Source organism: Xiphias gladius, chromosome 24 (assembly GCF_016859285.1).
Source record: "Xiphias gladius isolate SHS-SW01 ecotype Sanya breed wild chromosome 24, ASM1685928v1, whole genome shotgun sequence".
Classification (NCBI taxonomy): domain Eukaryota; kingdom Metazoa; phylum Chordata; class Actinopteri; order Istiophoriformes; family Xiphiidae; genus Xiphias; species Xiphias gladius.
Genome location: NC_053423.1, coordinates 24,208,866 through 24,231,098, shown reverse-complemented (window position 1 = coordinate 24,231,098; position 22,233 = coordinate 24,208,866). Strand labels below are relative to the sequence as shown.

Here is a 22,233-nt window from a genome sequence, read left to right as displayed (position 1 = left end):
AAACTGGCCCCCTCATGGCTGATCCGTCCAGGTGAACCGAAGCTAATCTGCTTCTTTACCCTGCTGACTCCTCTTCTCTGCTCTCCGTTGCTTTCTCTACCTCTGTTTCTTATTCCCCGCTCCTCTCTGTGCATCTGTTGTTTAATCACTCATTAATTTAATTGTATTATTTCTTAGCAACCCAGTGAAGTTCTCTTCTTCACTTTTATTCACTGAAATCTCTGACACGTCTTCATCCTACCTCTGTCTAATGTATTGTGACAGTACCTGTTAACAAAATTAAACTGAGAAAAAATAAAACAGATGGCACTGTATGCTCTTGGCTAATACAATGAAATGAAATGCATCGTCAGAGCAAACAACCGGAGATGTTAAAGGCAGAGCTTTATCGTATCGCTTAACCCTCACAGCACAGTTGGCTGAGATTCGTCTGTCAACCACAGGCATTTTCAAACATTTCAGTCTTCAGTGTAGGAATTCTACAGACTCGGATGGTCAGTGGTATCGTACCTATGACTGAACACAGAGTTTCTTTTGCTGCTGGATGCCTGTTTTGTTCTGGGCAGGATAAATCTTTTAATATGTGAAAGCTTGAGCTCTGTCTGTGCAAGTCTTTTCATTCCTCTGTCTCTCTCTACAGCCCTCTTTGTGTGTGCCTGTCTCCGTCTGTTTGTCTGTCAGGCCCAGTTTGCATTCTGAGCATGCACAGTCTAGCCTGACTCAATCCAACGCCCCCCCAAAAAAAAAAAAAGAGAAAAAAAAAAAAGAGAAAAAAAAAAAAAGAGGGGAAAAAAAAAACCCCGCTCTCTCAGACGTGTCAGTCCAACAAACACCGCGGGCCTTGACAAATCAATTTCAGCCCGGTCTGATGAAAAAGGCAGCAAGTCTAAACTGTCACCAGGCCACACTGTTGGAAGAAATCTCCCCCAACCACACTCATTTTTGTACTCCATCACTTTGTAAATGCAAACATGGTTTCATAAAGTATTTATAGGATTCAGAAACACAATCTAGTTTTGACAGAGACTCTGCACAGGCCCGGAATATTAAGTTTGATGCACCTGACACACAAGGCTTGAAGGAAAACTGCATGGAGAACACAGTCGAGTGCACAGACAATGGGAGTCAATTTTAGGTGACTATACTAGCGAGCAATATGACAGTTAAAACACATTTTTAAACAAATTAAAGAAACAAAAGAGGATGAAATGTGCCAGGTCCAGGTGGCGCTCCAGGCAAACGGTTACTGGGAGGGGATGACGAGGATCCCATACCTACTCAAGACCTGGGGCCTCATTTATAACCGTCGCATATGCTAAAAATGGGGCTTGAAACATGGGTACGCTACGTCCCGCGGAAGAGACCGGAGTTGATGGGAGACTGCACGCAGCTGCCCCCAAACTCTGACCCACGCTTGCGAACATTTTGGAGACAGTTGCAACTAGCGGCGCAGATGGCGAGGTAATGAATTGAAGCCAGATATTCGGGCCAACCGTGTTTACCTGTAGTAAATCACCCATTATTCCACAAGTAATTCTCCATTTTAGATGATACGAGCCAACCAAAACAACAACCATTTACATCTGTGATTTATTATTGAACTATTTGTTTTTGTCCTCTCTTCAGTTGACCGTGGTGCTTCAATCAACTCCTGGCTCTTCACCACACTCCCAAACCTGAACAGACAATGCCAACACTCCCTCGCAATCGGTTGTGGAGCAAATCACGGGGCAGCTGGAATGCCAGGATGCGTCAGGTCGGGCGGCAGCTTTTGAAAAGACCGGCTCACTTTTCCGCAGTATTCCCGCTGAATAATCTGATCACTTTCCCATCAACCCCATCTAATCATCAATTAGGCCTACAAACACCAGAGACAGCATAGAGGAGCCATATACAACAGAAGAACAGTGCTTTGAACAGTGCAACAGTGTCTGGTGATACTACTGTGCAGTGTGATTTAAATGGGTTTTTAAACAGTTTTTTCTTTTTAATGCAAAATAGCCACGGTGAACACATGGCCGTACGTCCGGGGGCAAAAGGCGCACAGACTGTGCCGAAGACGCCGCTGCAGCTGCCACGCGCACTGTGCGCCTTCTCCGCCCACCTTACCCTGCACCTCTCCATCGCCTGCACTCATATACTGACTCGAAATGAGAGAAACACTACACACTACAGCACACTGCATTCTACTGTTTAAATGCTAGTGTTTAGTCCTGAAATTAGTTGCAGGCACTGTCAGAGTTGTTGAACCGAGTGCATTAACAGCTGCAGATGTAACATCGCTCCCATCTTCCCCATAGAACATTGGTTATATCGGCAGGTTTTTTGCAACCATGTCTGCTTGTGGGAGTGTAGTGGGCGGAATATGGGGCTTGTCCACGTGGTCACATTTTTGAGTTGATTGTGATTTATTAAGTTTCATAAATGGGGCCCCAGGACAGACCTAACCCTGCTAACTCCACAAGGATCTGAACACGTAGCCAGCCAGAGTCAAGTCACAAGGAGTCGCCGCCTATCGCAAACCATTCAACACCTTAAGATCTCCGCGGGTACACCCCAACGACCTTCCGACCAATCCGATGCCAGAAACTATCGTTGGACAGAAACAGGGGTTACCATCTAGTCCACATGGATGACCGCCTGATGTGAGAGAAGTTCCATAGTTAGGTTAAATGCTGACACCTGAGCTGGCTTTGTTTGGTACACCCACTTCTTCCAAACCACAAGAATACGATTATATGCTCATATACAAATCAAAACACCTATAATTCAGAGTGGCTCCAATCATTTACTGCTGTATGGGCCTGATTCAGTATCCAATGGGAAGTCAAGGTGGAAAGCGTCACTCTATGACATTTTTGTATGAATAAAAAAAACTTTAAAAAGCTTTTTTGTTTGTTTTGTATTAGAAGTCGTTTCGGTTTTTTTTTATGTCTCTTTGGAATAACTACCTAACCCTAAGAGTCTCATCGACAGACTCAAAATTCAAGGAAAAATCACATCCATCCACATTTTCTGGCGTGTGGATGGTAAGAAGGATGGCTAGAGAAACTTGAAACGGGAGTTGGATTATTTGACGGAGTGTATAAACTACAGAAAATCTGCGACAGAAGGAAAACCATGACACCTAAAACTTTTAATCCCTCCTTGACTAAGTTTCTTAACTCCTGGAACAACCAAAAATCAGTTTACACACAGAGGAACTGCACTTGATGCCCAGCGGCTTTGGTTTATTCGACACCGAATGAGGCAGCACAGGGAGATAACGGCGCTTCACTGAGTTCAGAATCAAAGCTTTCCGTGGACAGATGGCTGCACAAGTCGCCCCATGGCTATGATGTAGATACCGACATCTGGTAAAACGGTGACAGAACCATCTAAATGGATATAGCCATTAACTTCTGTATTTTATATGCTTGGAGAAAGCTGAGTGTTGAGGAAATCTGAACTCAATGACTCGGTCGTTCTGGGTGACATTTTAGCAAACGCTCGTGTATACATCCAGCAGACACACAGCAACACAATCGTCCCACTGTGGTGGTGTTCGTGTCCACCTGATGAGTTTTAGCCCAATTCTCGTTCCCCTTTTAGCTCTGGTTTTGGTCTCCACCAACCCCTGAGGAAAATATCTCTTAAATGTCTCTTAAGCTGCCAAATGCTCCACTATGTTCACCACTTGTCGCTAACTCCGTCTGCTGTTGTTGCCATAAAACTAAAACGGAGCTACAAGAGCCTAAAGAGCTATGCAAAGCTGCAGAGTTGGAGATAATTCTCATGGTATTTTAATCACTGTTTATATAAAAATATTGATTAGAGGAGCTTCCACAAAACTTCTGTTATTGTCACAATAACAATTCTCACTCCCCATTTGCTCAATCAGAGAAAGAGAAACAGAACAGCAGTCGGAAATGCATAAAAACAAAAAACACTCTGAATACAACGTTTTTGGACTTTGGAGCCACCATAGCAATCAAATTTGAACTTAAACTTCTTTTTAAAGAAATCCTTCTTAGACCAACACGCTGAACGAATTCTAATTGCTCTTCCCTCACTGAAATCTGGCGAGAGAAGACGATTTGTCCCCAGTCTTTCCACTTGTGCATCTGTCCATCACAGACTGGTATGGATTTGACGAGACATTGGGGAAATGCGGCATCACATCCCACTACTGCATCCAAGGTATTGAAAACCTGTCACCAGGTCACCCAAAAAGAGGGCGTACAGACACGGCTCTCGATGAATGTTACACATTTGTCATTGACTAAACTGTCACGGGGGACGATATGTACACTGTCGTCCTTGCTCTGGAGGTCAAAGGTCACAGAGAAGCCAACAGAATCAGACTGTGGTTGTGGCGTCTTGCTGAAGACTTGCTTCGTCACGTTAAATCCTTTTTTTCTGTTTTTATGAGGCTGAATGGCTTTTATCGTGTTTAAAAATCCCTTTGCATATACAGTAATCACTGCATTGAATCTGCAGTTTAATTAAATTTGATGTGATTTGGTTACAACTACAGAGCCAACCTGCCATCTACAATTTTGTAGAAGTTATTAGCAGTTTAAGAGCAGATTCCATCAGTGGAGATGAAGTGGGATGAGTGCCATTCAGAAATCAATCACATGTAAAAGACTGATTTTTTTATTTGAAATGGCTGGTGTCTGTCTCTTGGCAGCCACAAACTACGGAGTGAAACTTACTTTGAACAAAGCAGAAGAGGAAGCCTGCCAGTTTTTTTTTGTTTTTTTTTCCCCCTCAGGCAGATAGACATCTAAATGGTCGCTTTTGAGTGCAGCACTTGGTGACTCATAACCTGACTGGATTGCAAAACAGAGCCCACAGCTGCTCGAGATCTCATTTAACAGGCTGCCGGCGGAGCAGCTGATGGCTGACGTGGGACCTGCGGCCAGAGCCGGCCGCACAGACGTGGCGGCCTCCACTGTGGCGATGCCGCAAAGTCACACACCCTGTCAACTCGGGCTGTCCAAAATACGCGAGGTTCTGGAGACCAAGGATACGAAAGGGAGGCGTCTTTAATGCCACACATTTACCGAGGCCGCACAGGTATCGATTACTACAAGAGGGAAGATAAAGAACAGTCAATAAATTTGACATCGGACCGTGAACAGAGAAAAAATTCCTAAAGCAAATGGCATTTATAGGTATGTGTGTATTTTATTTACCGCTATGAACTCTGCCATGTTTCAAGACAGTTTCAGAATCGGTGTAGAATCAGAGCAGTAAGTTATCATGTGAAGAAATTTGATAAACGTCGACGCCGACTTGTTTTTTTTAAAGAAAGTTACCAAAAAGTTACTAATTACTGCCTAGCTGAACTTGTATAAACTGAATTTATTCTCAGGTCTCTTGTAAAATGACCACTGATCTAAATAAGACTAGCTAAATAAATAGAGCTCAACAAACATTACAACCAAACATAAATGGGAAGTTACACATTCATACACGGCAGCCAGAAACAAGGCTGGTGATCTGAAGGAGGCACAAAAATCGGTTCCAAAAACAGTTCTGTCACATTTATTTTTTTTTCTGTTGGAAAACCGATATTAGAGGTAATTAGCTCCTGATTTCACAATCCGAAGCAGCTTTACCCAAACGCAGGCTTTAATTTTGGCACTTCAGGCTCATCATATCAATATCTATTTAGTGCCTTAATGTTTTCCAGTGGAGCATGTTCACACACAGACATGTTCACACAAAATGTCCACCATAGAAAAACCGCATGTTTCTGCATCAGTGTTTGCTTTCCGTAAAAGTCTTCTTTTTTTTTTACCTCTCTCTCTCTCTGCCCCCCCTCCCCCTGGCTTCATCGTCATTATCCTCCTCTCCCTCTCTCTGCCCCCCCCTCTCTGCCCCCCTCTCTCTCTCCCTCTCTCTCTGAAGATCTGCCACAACACAGTATCTCTCTCTCTCTCTCCTCCCTCTTTCCCTCCATGGGGGACTTTCAATCACAAGGCCTGCCATCTTCTTCATCAAATAACCTGGAAGGTTTGGCTTTTTTCGAGTCAACAAATGCCTCCTTTGTTCCTTCTATCAGTCCCCAAACACCTTGTATACCTCTACAAGTCATTTAATGTCCAGTAACAGTTTAAGACTCTAACTCCAGAATTTCCATTGGCTACAGTTACTACACAATTACCTCTACGAAATCCATAATTCTTCCCTTGAAGTATGAAACAATTACACCCCGTGGGCTTAAATGGATTCCAAAGCAGGTACAATGCATTAAAACTGTGATCAAGACAAAAAAAAAAAAGGATCTACACATCTATGGGAAGTTCCAGTACGATCCATTATACAGGATTAAAAAAAAAAAAAAGAAAATCAAAGAAAAAAATACGCAATCCTCGTTGTTCAATTCACTGGACATCTAAGCTGCAAAACCAAAGCAAAAAAAAAGAACAAGAAAAGTTATAACAACAAAAAATAAGTAAACAAGTGAAAACCACCCAAATGTCCCGTCAGTCTGAAGATGAAAATCTGACTCGCTGACACTCTCTGCGTCTTACCGTCTCCTCTGCTCGGTCTCCCCTGGCACTGATGTAGCTCAGCCGATAATGTCGGACGTTCCTGTAGTCGACGGGCTGCCAGGACACCCGCATACTGAAGGCGGTTTCCTCGTCGATCCTCATGTTCCTCACGCCGTAACGAGGAGCTGCAGGATCAGAGAGAGTAAAAAGTCCCGCTGCAGGTCACAGAGGTAAACATCAACATCGACTCGCCGAGGCGCGAAGCTGTCACAGCACCATGATTTTCAACTTGTATCAGGAAAACCAATCGCACCCAGGAGACATCATTTTGGCATTTAATTTACTCAGGTTTTCACATTTATATCACGTGTATATTTACGTCTTTTGTCAGTGTCAATATGGAAACGCTCCCTGGGAAAATATATCCGACAACGTTCCTGAGGGATGTTGCGTCTTTCATCTGAATATGGGGGGAAAACAAATTACAAACGCCATCAGTGAAACAACGCCCGCAATCTCATAATCAGAGATTTGCCACCTGATATTTTTTTTCAGCCCCGATTCTTCCTTTGCAAAATAAAAGGTTTATAAGACGCTTTGAGAAGTTAGAAAGAGTTTCTCCAAACTCTCAGATAACGTCACCCATATCACACCTCTTTGCTTGTTATTGCACTTCACTGAACTCGCCACTACCTCTGTTCTTCTGTCCGATTGTCAATATTCAATTTATTGATCTCACACTGTATCAGCTGTCCGTTTATTAGGAACGCCTAGCTAAGACTAATGCAGTCTAACACAACAGCCCTGCAATAAATCCTACCATCATGAAGGGTATGGGTTTCGATGCAACCAGGAAAATGGAAATAAAGATGAGAGACAGTGAAAAATCTTAAGAATAAGTAAATGAGTTAAAGCATTAAACCAAAGGAAAACTCTAACTAAGAGCCATTTTATTGAAATGAGCTTTTAGAAGAGTTTTAGAAGAGGACAGTGAGGTAGCTCGTCTGATTCCCGAGGGAAAGGATCCCCACGGCCGAGGAGCCCTAACAGCCAATCTCCAGCCCTGCCCTGGGGACAAGTGAGCGAGTGAGCAGGGGTGTAAGGGATGAGAAGGTTGGTAATAAGAATAATAATAATGATAATAATAGTGATAATAAAGTATTATTATAATATCTCACATCATATCATCAATCAACACCTCTTTACTGAACATACTACTTTAGTATGAAATTGGACTGTGTATCTTCCGTTTTATGTCTTTAAAGCGCTTTGTAAACTTGGTTTTGAAAAGTGCAATATAAATAAAGTTATTGATATATAGTAGTATCATCATCATCATCATCATCCTCCTCCTCTTGGCCACCCCAGTCAAATCAATGAGGGTAGTACAGAGTACCACAAATTGCAGGCTCCAAAATGATGAATGATCAATCAACACCTCAACACAGTTTCAACACGACCTGAACGTTCTGATCTTCACCAAGCAGGACTCGTTGCAGGACTGCTATTAGACCACGCGAGTTTTAGCTGGTTGTACCTCATAAACTGACAACTGTAAATTCTCAAATGATCATTTAGCGCAGCCGTATAAAATAAAATACCTTCATTTTAAATGTACGCATTTCAATAAGTACATTCAACTGCTTCCTGTTTTCTGATCTGCTGAATTTGGTGCTAATTTGCCGTTGCTCTTTGCGGTCACTTCCTCCCACTGTTTCAAATGAAAATGTCTGACCTCTAATGGCTGAGACCGACTGCAGGAATGTCATGTCACCAAATGTGTCAAAAACCAATGAGGACTTCCCATTATGCCTGTAAGATAGTTGCTACTACGGCATCCGCGAGGACTGAGATTGAGTCATACTGGACTAAACGCACGTCCACAAATGACATTTTTTCTAATTGAATCTGGCAAAACTAATTGCAACAAGGCATTGGGTCGTCCTCGAGCTCCACAGATTGATGCACCAAGAAGATCTAAGAGTGATATGGAGGTGATTCCAGATACTGGGGAACATAAACGTGCCCCAGATGGCTGGAGAGCATCAGTGAGAGGGAGAGCAGCGGCGGGAGGTCTTCGGATGACGTAATGGATGAAGGATGACGGACAAGGTCAAACGTGAGGAGGAGGAGAAGGAAGGTAGAGAGGAAGGAGGGAAGGAGAAACGAACACAATTCTCCACAACAGCTGCAATGAAATATCTACCTGCTGTGGTGGTGGTTGTCAGAGCGACGGTGGTTGTTCTTTCATCTGAAAACCAAATAAAAAAGAAATAAAACTTCCCACATCGGTTTAATAAAGAGTTGAAATCACCCTCCGATGGTTGTCTCAGTCTGGACACTAAATGCCTTCGTCTGATTGGTTTACAGAAATGAAAACAGAAAATATGCCATGTAAAGAAAAACGTGAACTCTCAGCGACTAACGTGAAGAAAATGAGCAGCTGGAACATTTATTTTACCAGTGGACTCCACGAGGATCACCTCGTCACTCTCGACCTCATTGTCATAGATGGCAGCCAGGAGGACTTCGTACTCGGTGGAGGGGCTGAGTCCTCTTATCAGGTAGCTGTTGGTATTTCCGTTCACCAGAGCCTGAAACAAAAGGGGGGGGGTTGTGTTGTAATGGACAGATGTCCAGCTGCTACAGACAAACAAGAAGTCAGAGAAGCAGAAAATCAGATGTATGCAGATGAGGTGAAAGCAACCGAATCGGATCAGTTTACCAACTTTAAAAGGGGAGTTAAACCGTTCATCACAGCGAGAAGTAGCTGACTTTGGTTTTACTGGAATGCATCTGAAGCAAGATGCATCTTTAATTTCATTGTTACGCCACTGCACGGAGACACAGCTCGGCAGACAGAAAGATCTAAGTAGAGTAAAGCCTGGCAGAGAAATGAAAGGCCTACAGGTGAAGAGACCGATAACAGGTGTCTTGCTTTGGAGATCAGCGTCGCCGGCGTCAAATCCCGGTGAAAAGCCCACTAGTGAAACGGAGGGAGACCGGACAGCAAGTGGACTTTTGTCTTTTTATCTGCTTCATTTTATGTCCTGACTGAATCATCTGAATGTAGTCGATCAGGTCTCTGAACTCTTTGTGGCTCCGTTTTAACCAGAACTAACCGGTTCGGCTCGGCGTTGGGTGCGGTTACCGTTTGACGTGTAGACATAGAAGAAAAAGTGGAAGCAACGACGACGTTAAATCGCCAAACTCTTTGTGACACGTGTGATGAAAGAGATGACAGGCAAAAGAAAGAAGAAGAAGACAATCATCATCAACTAAATCGAGTCACATCGGGCATATTAAGTCCGAGGCGATGGCGCTCTGCTGGAAAACCGCGGATTGCTCACTTCAAGTTATTACCCCGAGTGAAGGAGTTCAAGTGCCTCAGGATCAAATAACGCAGACACTGCAGAGAAAGCTGATCCTGAATGAGAAGCTCTCAATTTGCCAGACCACCTGCACTTCAGACCTCTCTTAAGGTCGTAAGCTGTTCAGCAGTCAGCGGGAGGACGAGGCGGCTGATGCAAGCAGCCCAAAGAGGTTTGTTTAGCTGAGTGCAGCCTTGTGCCACTGCAAACCTGGACGGGCGTAAATGGAGGAAATGAGCGGAAGGACGGCGGCGTATCACCACACGTACATACCCTGATAATGTTATTCGTCCTCGTTTGGCGGTTTGACCCTCAGCTAATGCAATTCAGGTTCAACGAGCTTGAAAAACATGTATGAATTCCGTGACTTTTTTTTTTTTTTTTTTAACCAACCGATCTCTTCGACAACCTGTGTGGAAAAACACGAACCAACGCACCTCCGCACTGTCTCCTCCGTCGGCGGGCGTCCAGGTGAGGCGGTACAGCACCACATCAGAGGCCGGGCGTCGCCATGACACCCTGAAGCTGTCAGTAGAGATCTCACTGCTCCTCAGATCCAGCGGGTCCGGGACAGTCTCTACACACACAAATACACACTTATGGTTATGGTACCTTTAGACTGGACAGTTTATGTTGTTCCCTGCAATCTTCCGGGAATTTCACATTATTTTTGGGGCCTGAAATATTATATTATAAAAATGCCCGTCTGCTGGTAATAATGATATTCGTTCCTACTCGTAGTGAAGCTGTCAGTCACAGCCTCAGCCTGTCCCTCGTCGTAGATGGCGAAGACACCAACCGTGTACTCCGTCAGGGAGGTCAGGTTTCTTAGCAACCAGGTGGTCACGGGGCCAACATCCACCTGTAGACAGAGGACCAAACAACCGTGACAACTGTCCACTCCTGTCGGTTCAAACAGAACTGTGGCACCTACACCGGTGGTTACTGGCAAAACAAAAAAACCACACAGGGCGGTGCACACCGCAGCTGAACAACTGTGCAAATGAAGAGGCGGCTGCTTTTTCTTTCTCTCTTTTTTTCTTCCCACGACGCTTTTCAGCTGCTCGGCGTGAGCCTCTTTCTTTTGTCTAGGTATGAATGATTCATGACGCCTGCCGACTGTGGCAGACTAGCCTCCACCGCGTCTCAAGGAAAAGCAGGTTGGAGTTGGGTCACACTGTGTGACTGGAAGCAAACAACACAATGTCAAATTATTTCTCATGAACCTCTGCCACTGTCGAATTTCAAAAGTAGTTATGAAAGAAAAAGAAAAAAAGGAAAATCAGCCTTTGTTGCCAGCCCCGAACGTGACACAGAAAAAACTGCCGAGAGCGATGAGAACAAATCTACACCCTACGACATAATGTCAGGTAAGCTCTGCCCCCTCCGCTCCCAGTGGCCGAAGCCTGCAGGATCCTCTCACCTCATTAGTCTGGACCCCGTTGGTCTTGACGTACATGACGCGGTATCCTTTGACCCTCCCGGAGGCGGAGTCCCATGCGAGCCGGGCGGAGCTGTGGTCCACGTCGGAGAAACGCAGGTACTTGGCCGGGGTCAGCGGCACTGGGGTGGGGAGGCATGGGGCAGAGAGTAAACATCTGACGTCGCGGTTTTAATCTGCGACGAAGAGCTGCACATCCTGGAGGGTGACGACTACACACTGATCACAGGAACGCTTGTTTACAAGCTGCTCTGTTCGGTCATACCACAGACACAACAGAGACGAGGCTTTTTCGAGTTTCCTTTGAAAAAATAAATAAAGAAAAGCCATCAACTGCTCGCGCTAGCGCGTAAACAGTAAGTAAAAATGATTAATGAGCTCTAATTATAATCAAACCCAACACCACAAGGCGCTGCACAGCCTCAGAGATGAGCGTCTGGTTCGGTTCGTACCTCACTATGTGATGTACCGGACCCAACTACATCGTCGACCCCGTGTCACCCGATGACAGAAGAAGCAGCAACAAGAATGAAAACGCAGCCGAGCCGCAATAAGCGCCGATGTTATCAGAGGCCCCAGGTTAGTCGGGTTTTGATTTTGAAAGTGGTTTCACACTCACACAAGCAGGGTTACTGGACTCCACTGTTTTAATCATAAGGTGGACAGAACCTCATTCTATCACTCACTGTCCCTCAGGCTCTGCCCAAACTTCCTCTGCCATTTTTTCTCTCCGCCTCTCCCCCGGAGCTACTGCAAAGATTTTAAAAAGCCTCTTACCCTGACTTTTTTTTTTTCTAAGCTAAGGAATCTCATTTACTCTCAGGGGCCGGGAAACTTTTCTGCTTAGAATTACTGATCTATTTTCTTTTCTTTTTTTTAAATCCTGATTCTCCTCGCAATTGCTTCTCCTCAATTATACCAGGGGTCAGTGTGAAGACAAGGCAGCAGAGAGGAAGGGAGGGAGGGAAGGAGAGACCGCCCCCGTTTCTACTGCCGGTCCTGGCAGGGTCAGCGTAGGAATGAGGAGGGTGGGAAGTTGAAAAGCATAGAGATAAGTAAGTCTCCGAAGTTTCCAAATTCATCTGCCCATATAAAAGTATCCACTTCATGAAATGAGCCATTCACACAGATGCCAGATGACACTGCAGATCGGCACGACTGCTCTAAATGTCACAACTGGCAGATCTGCAGATCGGCACGACTGCTCTAAATGTCACAACTGGCAGATTTTGCCCATAAGGTTTAAAAAGCTATTACAATGTGCAGTCACAATTTTTTTTTTTTTTTTCATCTCCCAGAAAGATTTCTGAAGTTTAAAGTTAAAGATTCCATTTCATTATGACCGTTTTCTAAAACCTTAATATCAGTCTGAATTAACGCAGCGTTCCTGACCAGCGAATCACTGCCCGCATCTCCTGCTTTTTTCAGAGATTCGTGCCGGTCTGATGTCGTCTCCACTCAGGCCTTTTTTCCCCACTTAGAAAAACAACCGAGCCAATTAGACATTCGCGGGCTCTTTTAAGAACCGGGCGGTCATGTTCTTTTGATTGACGCAGCTGTAAAAGGTCGCCGAGAGTCGAGAAATCGACGAATTTCTGCACAACATTTCGACAACAGCGGCAGCAAGGTTGACCGCTCCCAGCTACTGCAAAATAACAAACACAAATCAACCGACATTAACGTGATGTCAGGCTGAATAATGAAGTGAAAATGATTTGATTAGATCAATGAAAAAAAAACAAAGACTTCCCTATTTAACTAGCTATATTTCAATTGTATATTCTGTAAATTTACAATGCAAAACTCAGGAAATTACTGCTTGTAACCATCCCAGCCAAAATAAAGTCTCATTTTGCAAATAGACCTTTTAGTCTACCTCACGCCGCCCTTTTTTTTTTTCTTCCCAAGGTCCTTTTCTCTGCAGCAGCGATGGCCTCCTTCCACCACAGCAATCATTACAGTTCATTTTGCGTTAACAATGAAAGACACAACAGTGAAATAACTGGATGAAATGTTCTGAAGCTTCTGGAGGCAGAGGGACAGGGTCTGAATGATTATGAACAAACACGCTGAGTGAAAAGCGCATTAAGCCCATCTCCCACATGACCAGATGCATCACGAACAGCAGCAAGCAACAAACGGGGAAATTGTGACCGCCGGACGACAATCTATGCAGGGCGGAAAAGCACAAATATGAACCGAAATTGATTTCATTTTTGATAAATGTACTAATACTGATGAAATGCTTTTAGGGAACGACTGCCCAAAACCAATATAATGAAGAAAACATCATGCACCCCATCTTCACTGCAGGCAAACCGCATGGCCAAAAAAACCAAAAAACAGATCTGACTGTCAGAGGAATTCATGCTGATATTTTCTTGCACTTATTGATTGAATGTAATACACATAAGGAGAAATGGTTTTGTCTCCGTACGTCGACCCTGTGATAGACTGGCGACCTATCCAGGATGTGGCCCACCTCTCCCCCAGTGTCAGCTGGGATTGGCTCCAGCGGTACAGCTAATGGATGGATGGATGCATAGGGAGAAATGAACACCTAGGTAAACATAATGGATGTCTGTATGCACCGATGGTGGCAGGGTGTGCAGATGGAGGCACGAAGCCCTGCCTGCATGGATGAGCGGAAGTAATTTTACCATGAAAATGTCATTTGAGAGAGACTTCAACCCTCCCAAAAAAACGCAGCCACTCTCCTCCCCCCCAGCAGCTGCCGGAGTCCTTATCTGACCTGCATTCAAAGACTCACAGGCATCATAAAGAAATAAACGTGCCCATAAACATGACTTAAAGCCACAGGCCATAGACCTTAAAGGAGACTTCATAAAACATTAATTAGTGAGCATGTTGGGGATTGGGAGGGGGGGGCTCTCATCAAGGATCTAAAACTCTTTAAGAATGAAAGTGAGGTGAAAAGGTGCAAAGAGCTCTAGGAGAGGAAGCTGGAAGCCGGCGCCATGCGGGGATCTAGGCATTGCTGGCTGCCAGTTTTGTCATGGCAGCAAACATGCCGGGACGTGACTTGCACACGCTACAGCTGTCCTGGAAAAGCTACGTAAGTACAAGCTAGCAATCAGCGAGTGAAAAATCAGCGTAGCTGCAGCAGTTGATTTCACCGATTAGAACAACTCGGGGCGCACAGCGAGAGCTGATCGGGGAAATTAGCTGCTGCGGTGTTTGGAGTAAAAAGCTGGTTCCTCTTCGCTGCTTGTTCGCGGAGGCCCCGTGACTCTCCAGATCTTTAGAAGCCGCTTAAGCTTCACTGTAAGATTTCCCCCTCATACATAAACAGCCGCGTCTTTTGGGGGACGCGTGGTTTCCTTCTGATGGCGGGTCGGACAGCTGTGACTAAATCTAGACGTCCTGGGGCAACTGAAATATGCCATTTTGATACGCAATCATGCAGAGAGACGAGAATAGAAGTGGCCTGAGTTCAGATGATCATTAAATCTGTCAGGAACGTAATGAGACTGAATTCCATCAACAGTTAGTAGAGCTCAGTTTCACAGTGATATTCCTATTTACTGCGTGAGCGAGAATGCGTTTGGTATTCTACCCTCACCAGGGCCAAATTTGACTTTTAGATCTTGAGAGTGAAGACGTTTCTGAAAAATGAGAACATTTTGACCCATCCTCAGTTTTTTGAGGGGCCGTTTGAGGGTTTAGACTTGGGTTTGAGGTTTAAGGTTAGGATTAGGGTTCGGATTCAAGTCGGGTTTGGACGTGTTGCTATGATCGCCGAGGGTGAGGACTGGCGAGCACCAGTCGGAGTTTTGGACCCTGAGAGAGGTTAGGGTTGGGCCGGTCCTCTCTCCTTTATGTGTGATGGCGAAAGAGCATCATCGCTGTATTAAGATTTATCACCCAGTAGTAAGAGAGATGATGTGTTTGTTATAAAATGTGTTAGTTGTTCATTTCAAATGGAAATACAATTCTCATTTCCTCATAATGATCTTGATTGTTTATTCTCTAAGTAAAGCTTAAAGAATAGACAAAGAAAAAGTCTGTACAAACAAGACGTACACATCCTGTGTGAAAACTGGCATCCTCGATTTGTAGCCTCCTATTATTATGACCGTTTGCCACCACGTCTTCTGCACTGGTACCTCAGGCCGTCAGCTTCACACTGTTGTGCGTGGAGTCGCTCTGAGCAAAAGCAGAAACTGGGGGACAGATCTCTCTCTCGCTGGAGCTGCTCACCACGGCGTTTATTTCGCTGTAGTGCGCACTGTAACACAGCTGTTAGCGCGCTGCAACAACCATCTGTAACCTCAGTCCCACCTGCTGCGACACCGTTAAATCGGGGGAGTGAATTATTTAATTAGAGGCCACATTTCACGGTCACTTGAGGGGGGAAATTATTCATTTCAGGGAACGAGCGAATGATTTCCTGCTCATGGACCTATCGATTAAATTGACTAGTTATTTCAGTGCTGTGTGTGGGTGTGTGTGTGTGTGGGTGTGGGACTCACGTGTGGTCTGCTGGCTGGTCATGGGGTCGCTGGCCTCCTCTCCGTACATGGCGTAAACTGTCACCGTGTACTCGGTGTCCGGGGTCAGTCCCTCAAGCTCCACCTCATTCACCGAGTCTGCCACCTTCACCTGCACGCACACACACACACACACACACAAATATACACACGGCGTGAAGATATGTGTCTTAAGGAGAAAGAGGATGCACTGTTTCCATTAAACGACCCTGTGTCTCATCCATCTGTCCATTTATCTATCGTATCATCTACCTCTCTGCATATCTACCCTTCTATCATCCCTCCATCAATCCACGGCCCTGTCCAGACAAGCAGAGAATCAAGCTAGGATTGCATAAGGTGATTTCTGAACGTGTCTGTGCCTTTCTCCTCATACCTTCAGCAGGTTCGGACCTATCGGGCTGCTCAAACCTATGTGCGTCATGTTCCAAGGCCGTGACATATAGGTGAGGTCAAAATCGGCGGCGGAGACGATGAAGCTCCTGGTTCCCGGAAAACCTCACTCCTCTGTCTCGGGGTTTGAACTTTTCCTTGTTGTCACTTAGCCCTGTCGGCTTAAGCTGCTCAGACCTCTCCCTCTGCGAATCTCTCCCCCGTTTCCCAGTTGACTTTTTGTGATGGAGCAGTAAAAAAGATCCAGATCAGCGGCTGGTTCTGTACTACAGCCGTTAACTCACTACGCGTGTAAACCCTGAACTTTAACATCTTTCACCCTCTGGCAAAGACAAAACGGATGTTAAAAAAAAAAAAAAACTGGCATAATGGAGGCGCCGACAAATGTTTGTCCATCTGCTCTTCTTGTCTGCTCATCCCATAAATCGTTTTTTTTTTCCATTTGGAGCCCGAGAGAAATAAGACGCGGTGCCAAAATAGGAGCCACACTTCATAATTGATGTGAAATTTGAGACAGAGATATGTGTGCTGATTCAAACTATACTGCCAACATGAAGTCCTTCACGACCCTGAGCTACTCTGTGCTTAATTGAGCCCAAATTAATTTAGTTGATTCATTCGTGTATATTTAGGTCCGTTTCGGGCCTAGTTCCACTTTCTTGTACCACGGACGTTTTCGGATCTAAATCACAATGCCAAACAGATCATCTTATCTTGGATCATTGGGGGAACGTGGCTCAGTAGTACTCCGGAACCGCCCGCATCGCCAGTGTTTAGCTTTCCCCCGTTTTGTTTTCGGTTTCACAATAAAGCAGCATTAGGAGGCATGTCGGTAAAGATGTAGCGATACAGAGACACAATAAAAGTTGCTGAATTGGGCTGATACGGTTTTCATGGGTCTGCGTGGACAGACCACAGAGTGAAAACAGCAAACTTTAAAAAGTAGACTTTACCATCTGTGAAATCACTTATTGTATCCCCATTGCCACTCTGAGTTCTGCTCTGAACCCTGTCAAACTGGACCGGATTGGACTCTGGCTTCGGCCCAGACGAGTCCCCATATGGCTCGTGAGTGGAAGCCATAGGAGCGGGAAACTGCCAAGCCGGGGCCCTGACAGTGGTGCCTCAGAGCCAGGCTTATCCTCGCCACTGGAAAGCATCCCTCCCGATTCTTAATTCCTTTCTAAGTTGTTTTTATTGCTTTCTGTCTGGAGGGCAATGGGACGGCAGGCGTAATGAGGTCTAATGGGAAAGGGAGGGATTCAGACAGCTGGCTGTGCCCTCTTTGCTCGACCTCAGAGGTCTCCTCTTCCTCAACTGCTGAATTTGCTTGTTTGAATCTTTGTTTCGTGATGTTGTCGTACCTTTTGATGCTTGTCTCAGTATGTGGCTGTCTGGAGGTGTCTTTCTTCGATCTCCAACACTAGCTGATAGCCTCTCTGTATGTTTTGCCCTCTTGTTGGCCACTTAACAGTTTTTCAAACTAAAGCAATGTAACTCTGAGAGTAGCTGACTTGTTTCGTGCTTGTTTTTCTGAGCTCACGTACCATAAGCTTCGCTCAGGGTTTGTTGTGCTGTTTGCTGTGCTGCCTTGAGAAGCTGTATTTTCCCTCGATTATTGTTTGATTTAAAATTTGGTCAGGAACACAAGATGAAGATTTGTCCTCTTGGCTCCCTCTGACAAATGGTGCCTCCACCGATTACCAATTCCATTTCGTCTTTCTCCGTTTTTTTTCCTCTCCTCCCTTCCATCTTCTCACCACTGTCTTATCTCGCTCACTAAGCATTATAAAAAGGTACAGAGGATGATTTGCCCGATATGCACATTGTGGGGAAAAATAAAAGAAACACCAGATGAAAGCATGGTTTTTCTTTGAAGCAACTCAATTACAATTGCAAAGGCATCTATGCAGGTCCGTTTTATTAAGCCGAATGCCAATTAGTAGTGCGTGCCTGCTCCGACAGTCACCGTCTTTAAATACACCATCTCAAAGCAACTTCAGGTGGCTGACAGAATCCCTGTGACGCTCGCACATCAGGCCTAAGGCAACGCTCCTAAAAACATTGAAAAGTTGGAAAGGTGACGCCAGGTGTGTGCAAGGTCAAGCTCTGCAATGAAGACGGACACTCAAATGGTTACTGCCTTAATACTGAAAAAGAGTCGAACGTGGCTACAAACACGTATAGTAAAAACAACAGGAAGTTCCAGTGCAGCTGATCCTGCATCCAGACCACTTCTGCTCTGTGGGGTCTTCTTAAACTCATACACTTCTTTGCACAATATAACAGGAACATCCATAGTTTTCATTGTAAAAGTTGAGATTCACTCATTCACTCTGAACAAACGCGATCGATCAAACTGTTCCAAAGGAAAACCAACACACTGATGTTGCTTTAATATTGGTGCTTGCCTGCAGATGCGGTGGGTTTAAAATGACTTCACTTCGGATCAGGCATCACGCTGGGAAGACGTAAGCTTGCCTGTGCAGACGTGTGCGACGGTACAGTTTGTGAACCCAAAGCGTGCAGCGTTGCAGACCTTCTGTTCGACTGAAGTGTAATCAGATTGGACACACACACACACACACACACACACACACTCCCCACCTCCTTCTCATCTGAAGGGTCTCCCTCGGTCAGCGGGGCGTAGAGGATCATGTACCCAGAAGCCCCGGCAGCGGTCTTCCAGCGGACCCTCATGGTGCTGTGGGTGATATCAAACAGCTCCAGGCCGTTCACCATGGGCAGGGCCACTGCAGGACACACGCAAAGCATTCTGTCAAGCAGCCTGAACGCACCGAGGCCAAATGAAAGACTTCTTTCGAACGTGACACATCAATTTTTAAATAATGTGGGCTGATATTAAAGTACAACTCGCTATATCACTCCAAATAGAGTAAACTGATTTTCAGCTTCAATAAGGTCATATAATACCTAAATGTCAGGCACAACTCACAGCCAGAGCAAATGAAAAAAAAGAAAAAGATCTCCAAACAACTTTTCATGTATGTGTTATTTGTCTGGGCTGCTTTTGATAAATACATGTCGTCAAACCTCAAATTGATTTGGTCACAATTTAGAATCTTAAATATTGGTTCAAAATATCTGCAAAGACTAAGATTAGTCAACACCTCACTTGTTATTTTCATATATATTTTCTCCATCTGATCTAAAGGACACAGATATAAGCTCCACACCCCAAAGTCAGTATTTAGCGTCATGTTTCATCTGCTGCCTTGGCCAGACAGTCCGGTGAAGCCAGCAGAGGCAGCCTACAGCAGCGGCCAAACCCCATTAACTTTGGTACAAGGTCAACTCGCAACTTAGCATTTATCCTCTACCAACAGGGAGGATTTCCCCGTCATTCATCAGCGGGCGCTGGGCTGAGAGAGGCTGGAGAATCCTGCCAGGCTCGGGTCGGGTGTTTCAACCGCCGGGACGAAGCCTCAGGCAGCACGGCCAGACTCGCAAAATGGAACACCTGTGTAGCTACTATGGCCCAAATCCAGTGTCTCCTGTGGTAGTGAGACACAAGTCTGCCGGTCGATCCGTGGGATCGATCCGAGCTCCGTGGGAATGAGCTGAGGGTACAGATCATATGCTATTCAGCTCAATCCTTTCAATTCCTTCAGAGCAAACGAGAGGGAGAGTTCGCCCAAAAAAATGTTTAAACAGAGGACCTGCTGGGGTATCACTGATTTTTCATTACTTCGGTTTGCTTGTTTTGTGTATATGTTGTCCTGCTGTTGATACCTTGGTCATACACAGAGACGGCTTGATGTTCACGTTCTTGATGTTTCAGTAATCTACATCATTGACGGTAAACACATTTCTACTTGACTCTGGCAAAAGAAAGGGTCAGAATGCAGAAAAACTAGCAGGTTAGCGAAAGAACCCCGGGCGGGTTCTCCTTGGGGTTTTGGAAGGGCCCCTACATTTTAGACAAACAGGTCGGTAATTAGACCCTCGAGGGAAAGCGGGCTCACCAACATCTAAGTGACAGCAGAAAAAGAAAGTCCTGTAAGAGGTCGTTAGAAAATGCCGATGAGATTTTTTTTCTGCAGGGTGACTGAGTGAAGGAGTCACAGCTGAGCTGCTGGTCTTCCAACTTCAGGAGCTGCAGGAAGTTGAGGGGTAACAGGACCTTGCTCTACTGCCTGGGCAACTTGGCCAAATCGAAAACCCACTATCTTCAATACCACCCACACTCCCGCCAACAGCCCTCGTTATACCCTAATAAACATATGAACTTACACGTGGTAGCACTTCCTCTCAGGGCCTCACTGGCGGAGCTGCGGTAGACGGCGAACACGGCCACCTGGTACTCCGTCAGAGAGTTCAGGTAGTTCAGCTCCACGCTGTTCTCTGTGCCCTGGACCACCTTAAAGACAGATCGTACCAGGTCTTAGCCTGGACGCTGCAGTGTAGAGAGCTTCCAGTTTCATCTAGTCATTTTTTTTGAATCATTTTAAAATGCTGGAAAATGAAAAGGCACAGACTTGAGGGAGCCGGCTCACATGTCCCCACTCCAGACGAGCTCGCCTGACGCGGTCATTACCGTAAGTCATTTCAGCCGTGCGCTCGGGGCCGTAAATGTCTGATACCATTGTTATGCAAAAATAACTTTAATTAGCTCAGATGTTGTGCTCGGACAGACCGAAGCCCCTCGTGTGTCAAAACCTATTAAAGTATCCAAAAAGCCTCCGTTTATTACGCAACTGCGTATAGTAAGGTTGAAAATGCAGCACATGTTGCTGAAGGCATTCCGCTCTTCTCCAGAGAGATTTAAATTGAGTGGAACTAGATCAGATTAGCTTTGATGAAACCTCAGTTTTCCTTGTGGGGAAACTGGGCCGTTTCAGCTGCAAGTTGTAATAGACATCAAAGAGAAAACGGGTTAAAAATAAGAGGGAACTGTATAAACATCAATAGAAACTCAGAGAATTACAGCACTGCTCGTCTGTGTGGTTATACAGGTAGGGAGACTTCCACCGAGGCTTAAATCAATCTGCTGCACGGGCTGTCAAATGGCCGAAGATGCTCTGCAGTTACATCGCCTGGGGGAACACCTAAAACCTTCAGCAGCAGTATATCACGAGGGAGAGGCCATGTCCGCCGTCGAATGAGGATCTAACGAGTGGCACCGGCTTAAAGGGCAAATCGACTCGTGTGGTAATGCTTCAGGTGTTGGCAGACATGATCTCCGATTTGCTCCTGCTATCCTGTGGCTCTGCCACAACTAATGGCTGTTAAATTAAGGTAGCAGAATGTAATTTACCACAGATTATGGAGGTGCTTGGTTTTATGATTAGCTAACTGCAAATTCCGCTAATTCCCTTCAACGGATGAGGGAAATGACCCTAAAGGGATTAGCTGAGCAGCCTTATATAAAACACTGCCATTACATCTGGTATCTCAGTATTTTATTTGCTCTGTGCCGGAAACTCGGGAGCAAAGTTCCACCCATTAAGACGACAAAAGCGAATCCCCTCTCGCGACTGTAAGGAGCCAGAGAAACACTTAATAGCCCTTCGACCGGGAGTAATGAATTCTGTTACAGCTTCGATAAACGCTTGGTTTCCGGCATCAACAGGAAGTCCGAAATAGTTGCGGTTTTGTTTGTGTGGCAGAGTAACTATAAAATAAGCTGGAACAGCCGAAGGTGTCGGGGCAGGAGTCGTATGGTTTTAGACGTCAATGACATGTGAGGAAAAAGGATAATCCACAGATTTTCGTCCGTGCCTTTCTGATTAAAACAAAGAAATAATCCAGGTACTTTTTCCTCCGGCTTTCCTCCGCTGGCGGGGTAGTAGATCACCCGGTACTTCTCCACCTGGCCCGGCGCATGGGTCCACGTCGCCCGAAAGCTGCGAGCGGTGACCTCAGAGGTCACTAGGTCACGGGGAGGAGCTACGGAAGTGGGCGGGGGGGCGGGTTCTCCACCTGGAGAAGCGGCAGAGAGAAAGAAAAGGAAAACAAATGCCGTGGGCACCGGTATCCGTGAGCTGGACTTTGCTCGATCAGAAAACGAC

At 45.4% G+C, this 22,233-nt stretch overlaps 1 protein-coding gene across 3 annotated transcripts in view; it reads right to left on the bottom strand.

Annotated features, from left to right (window-relative positions):
• LOC120786193 (collagen alpha-1(XIV) chain-like) overlaps positions 1–22,233 on the bottom strand; it is a 132,461-nt gene that overhangs the window by 63,814 nt on the left and 46,414 nt on the right. For all 3 annotated transcript variants that reach the window (XM_040121439.1, XM_040121441.1, XM_040121440.1), the window contains exons 10-19: positions 21,978–22,144; positions 20,456–20,582; positions 18,809–18,954; positions 15,791–15,920; positions 11,280–11,419; positions 10,592–10,718; positions 10,294–10,433; positions 8,947–9,079; positions 8,692–8,736; positions 6,525–6,670 (exon numbers count right to left, since the gene is read on the bottom strand). In XM_040121439.1, the coding sequence (XP_039977373.1) occupies positions 6,525–6,670; positions 8,692–8,736; positions 8,947–9,079; positions 10,294–10,433; positions 10,592–10,718; positions 11,280–11,419; positions 15,791–15,920; positions 18,809–18,954; positions 20,456–20,582; positions 21,978–22,144 (1,301 nt within the window). The remainder of the gene's footprint in view (positions 1–6,524; positions 6,671–8,691; positions 8,737–8,946; positions 9,080–10,293; positions 10,434–10,591; positions 10,719–11,279; positions 11,420–15,790; positions 15,921–18,808; positions 18,955–20,455; positions 20,583–21,977; positions 22,145–22,233) is intronic.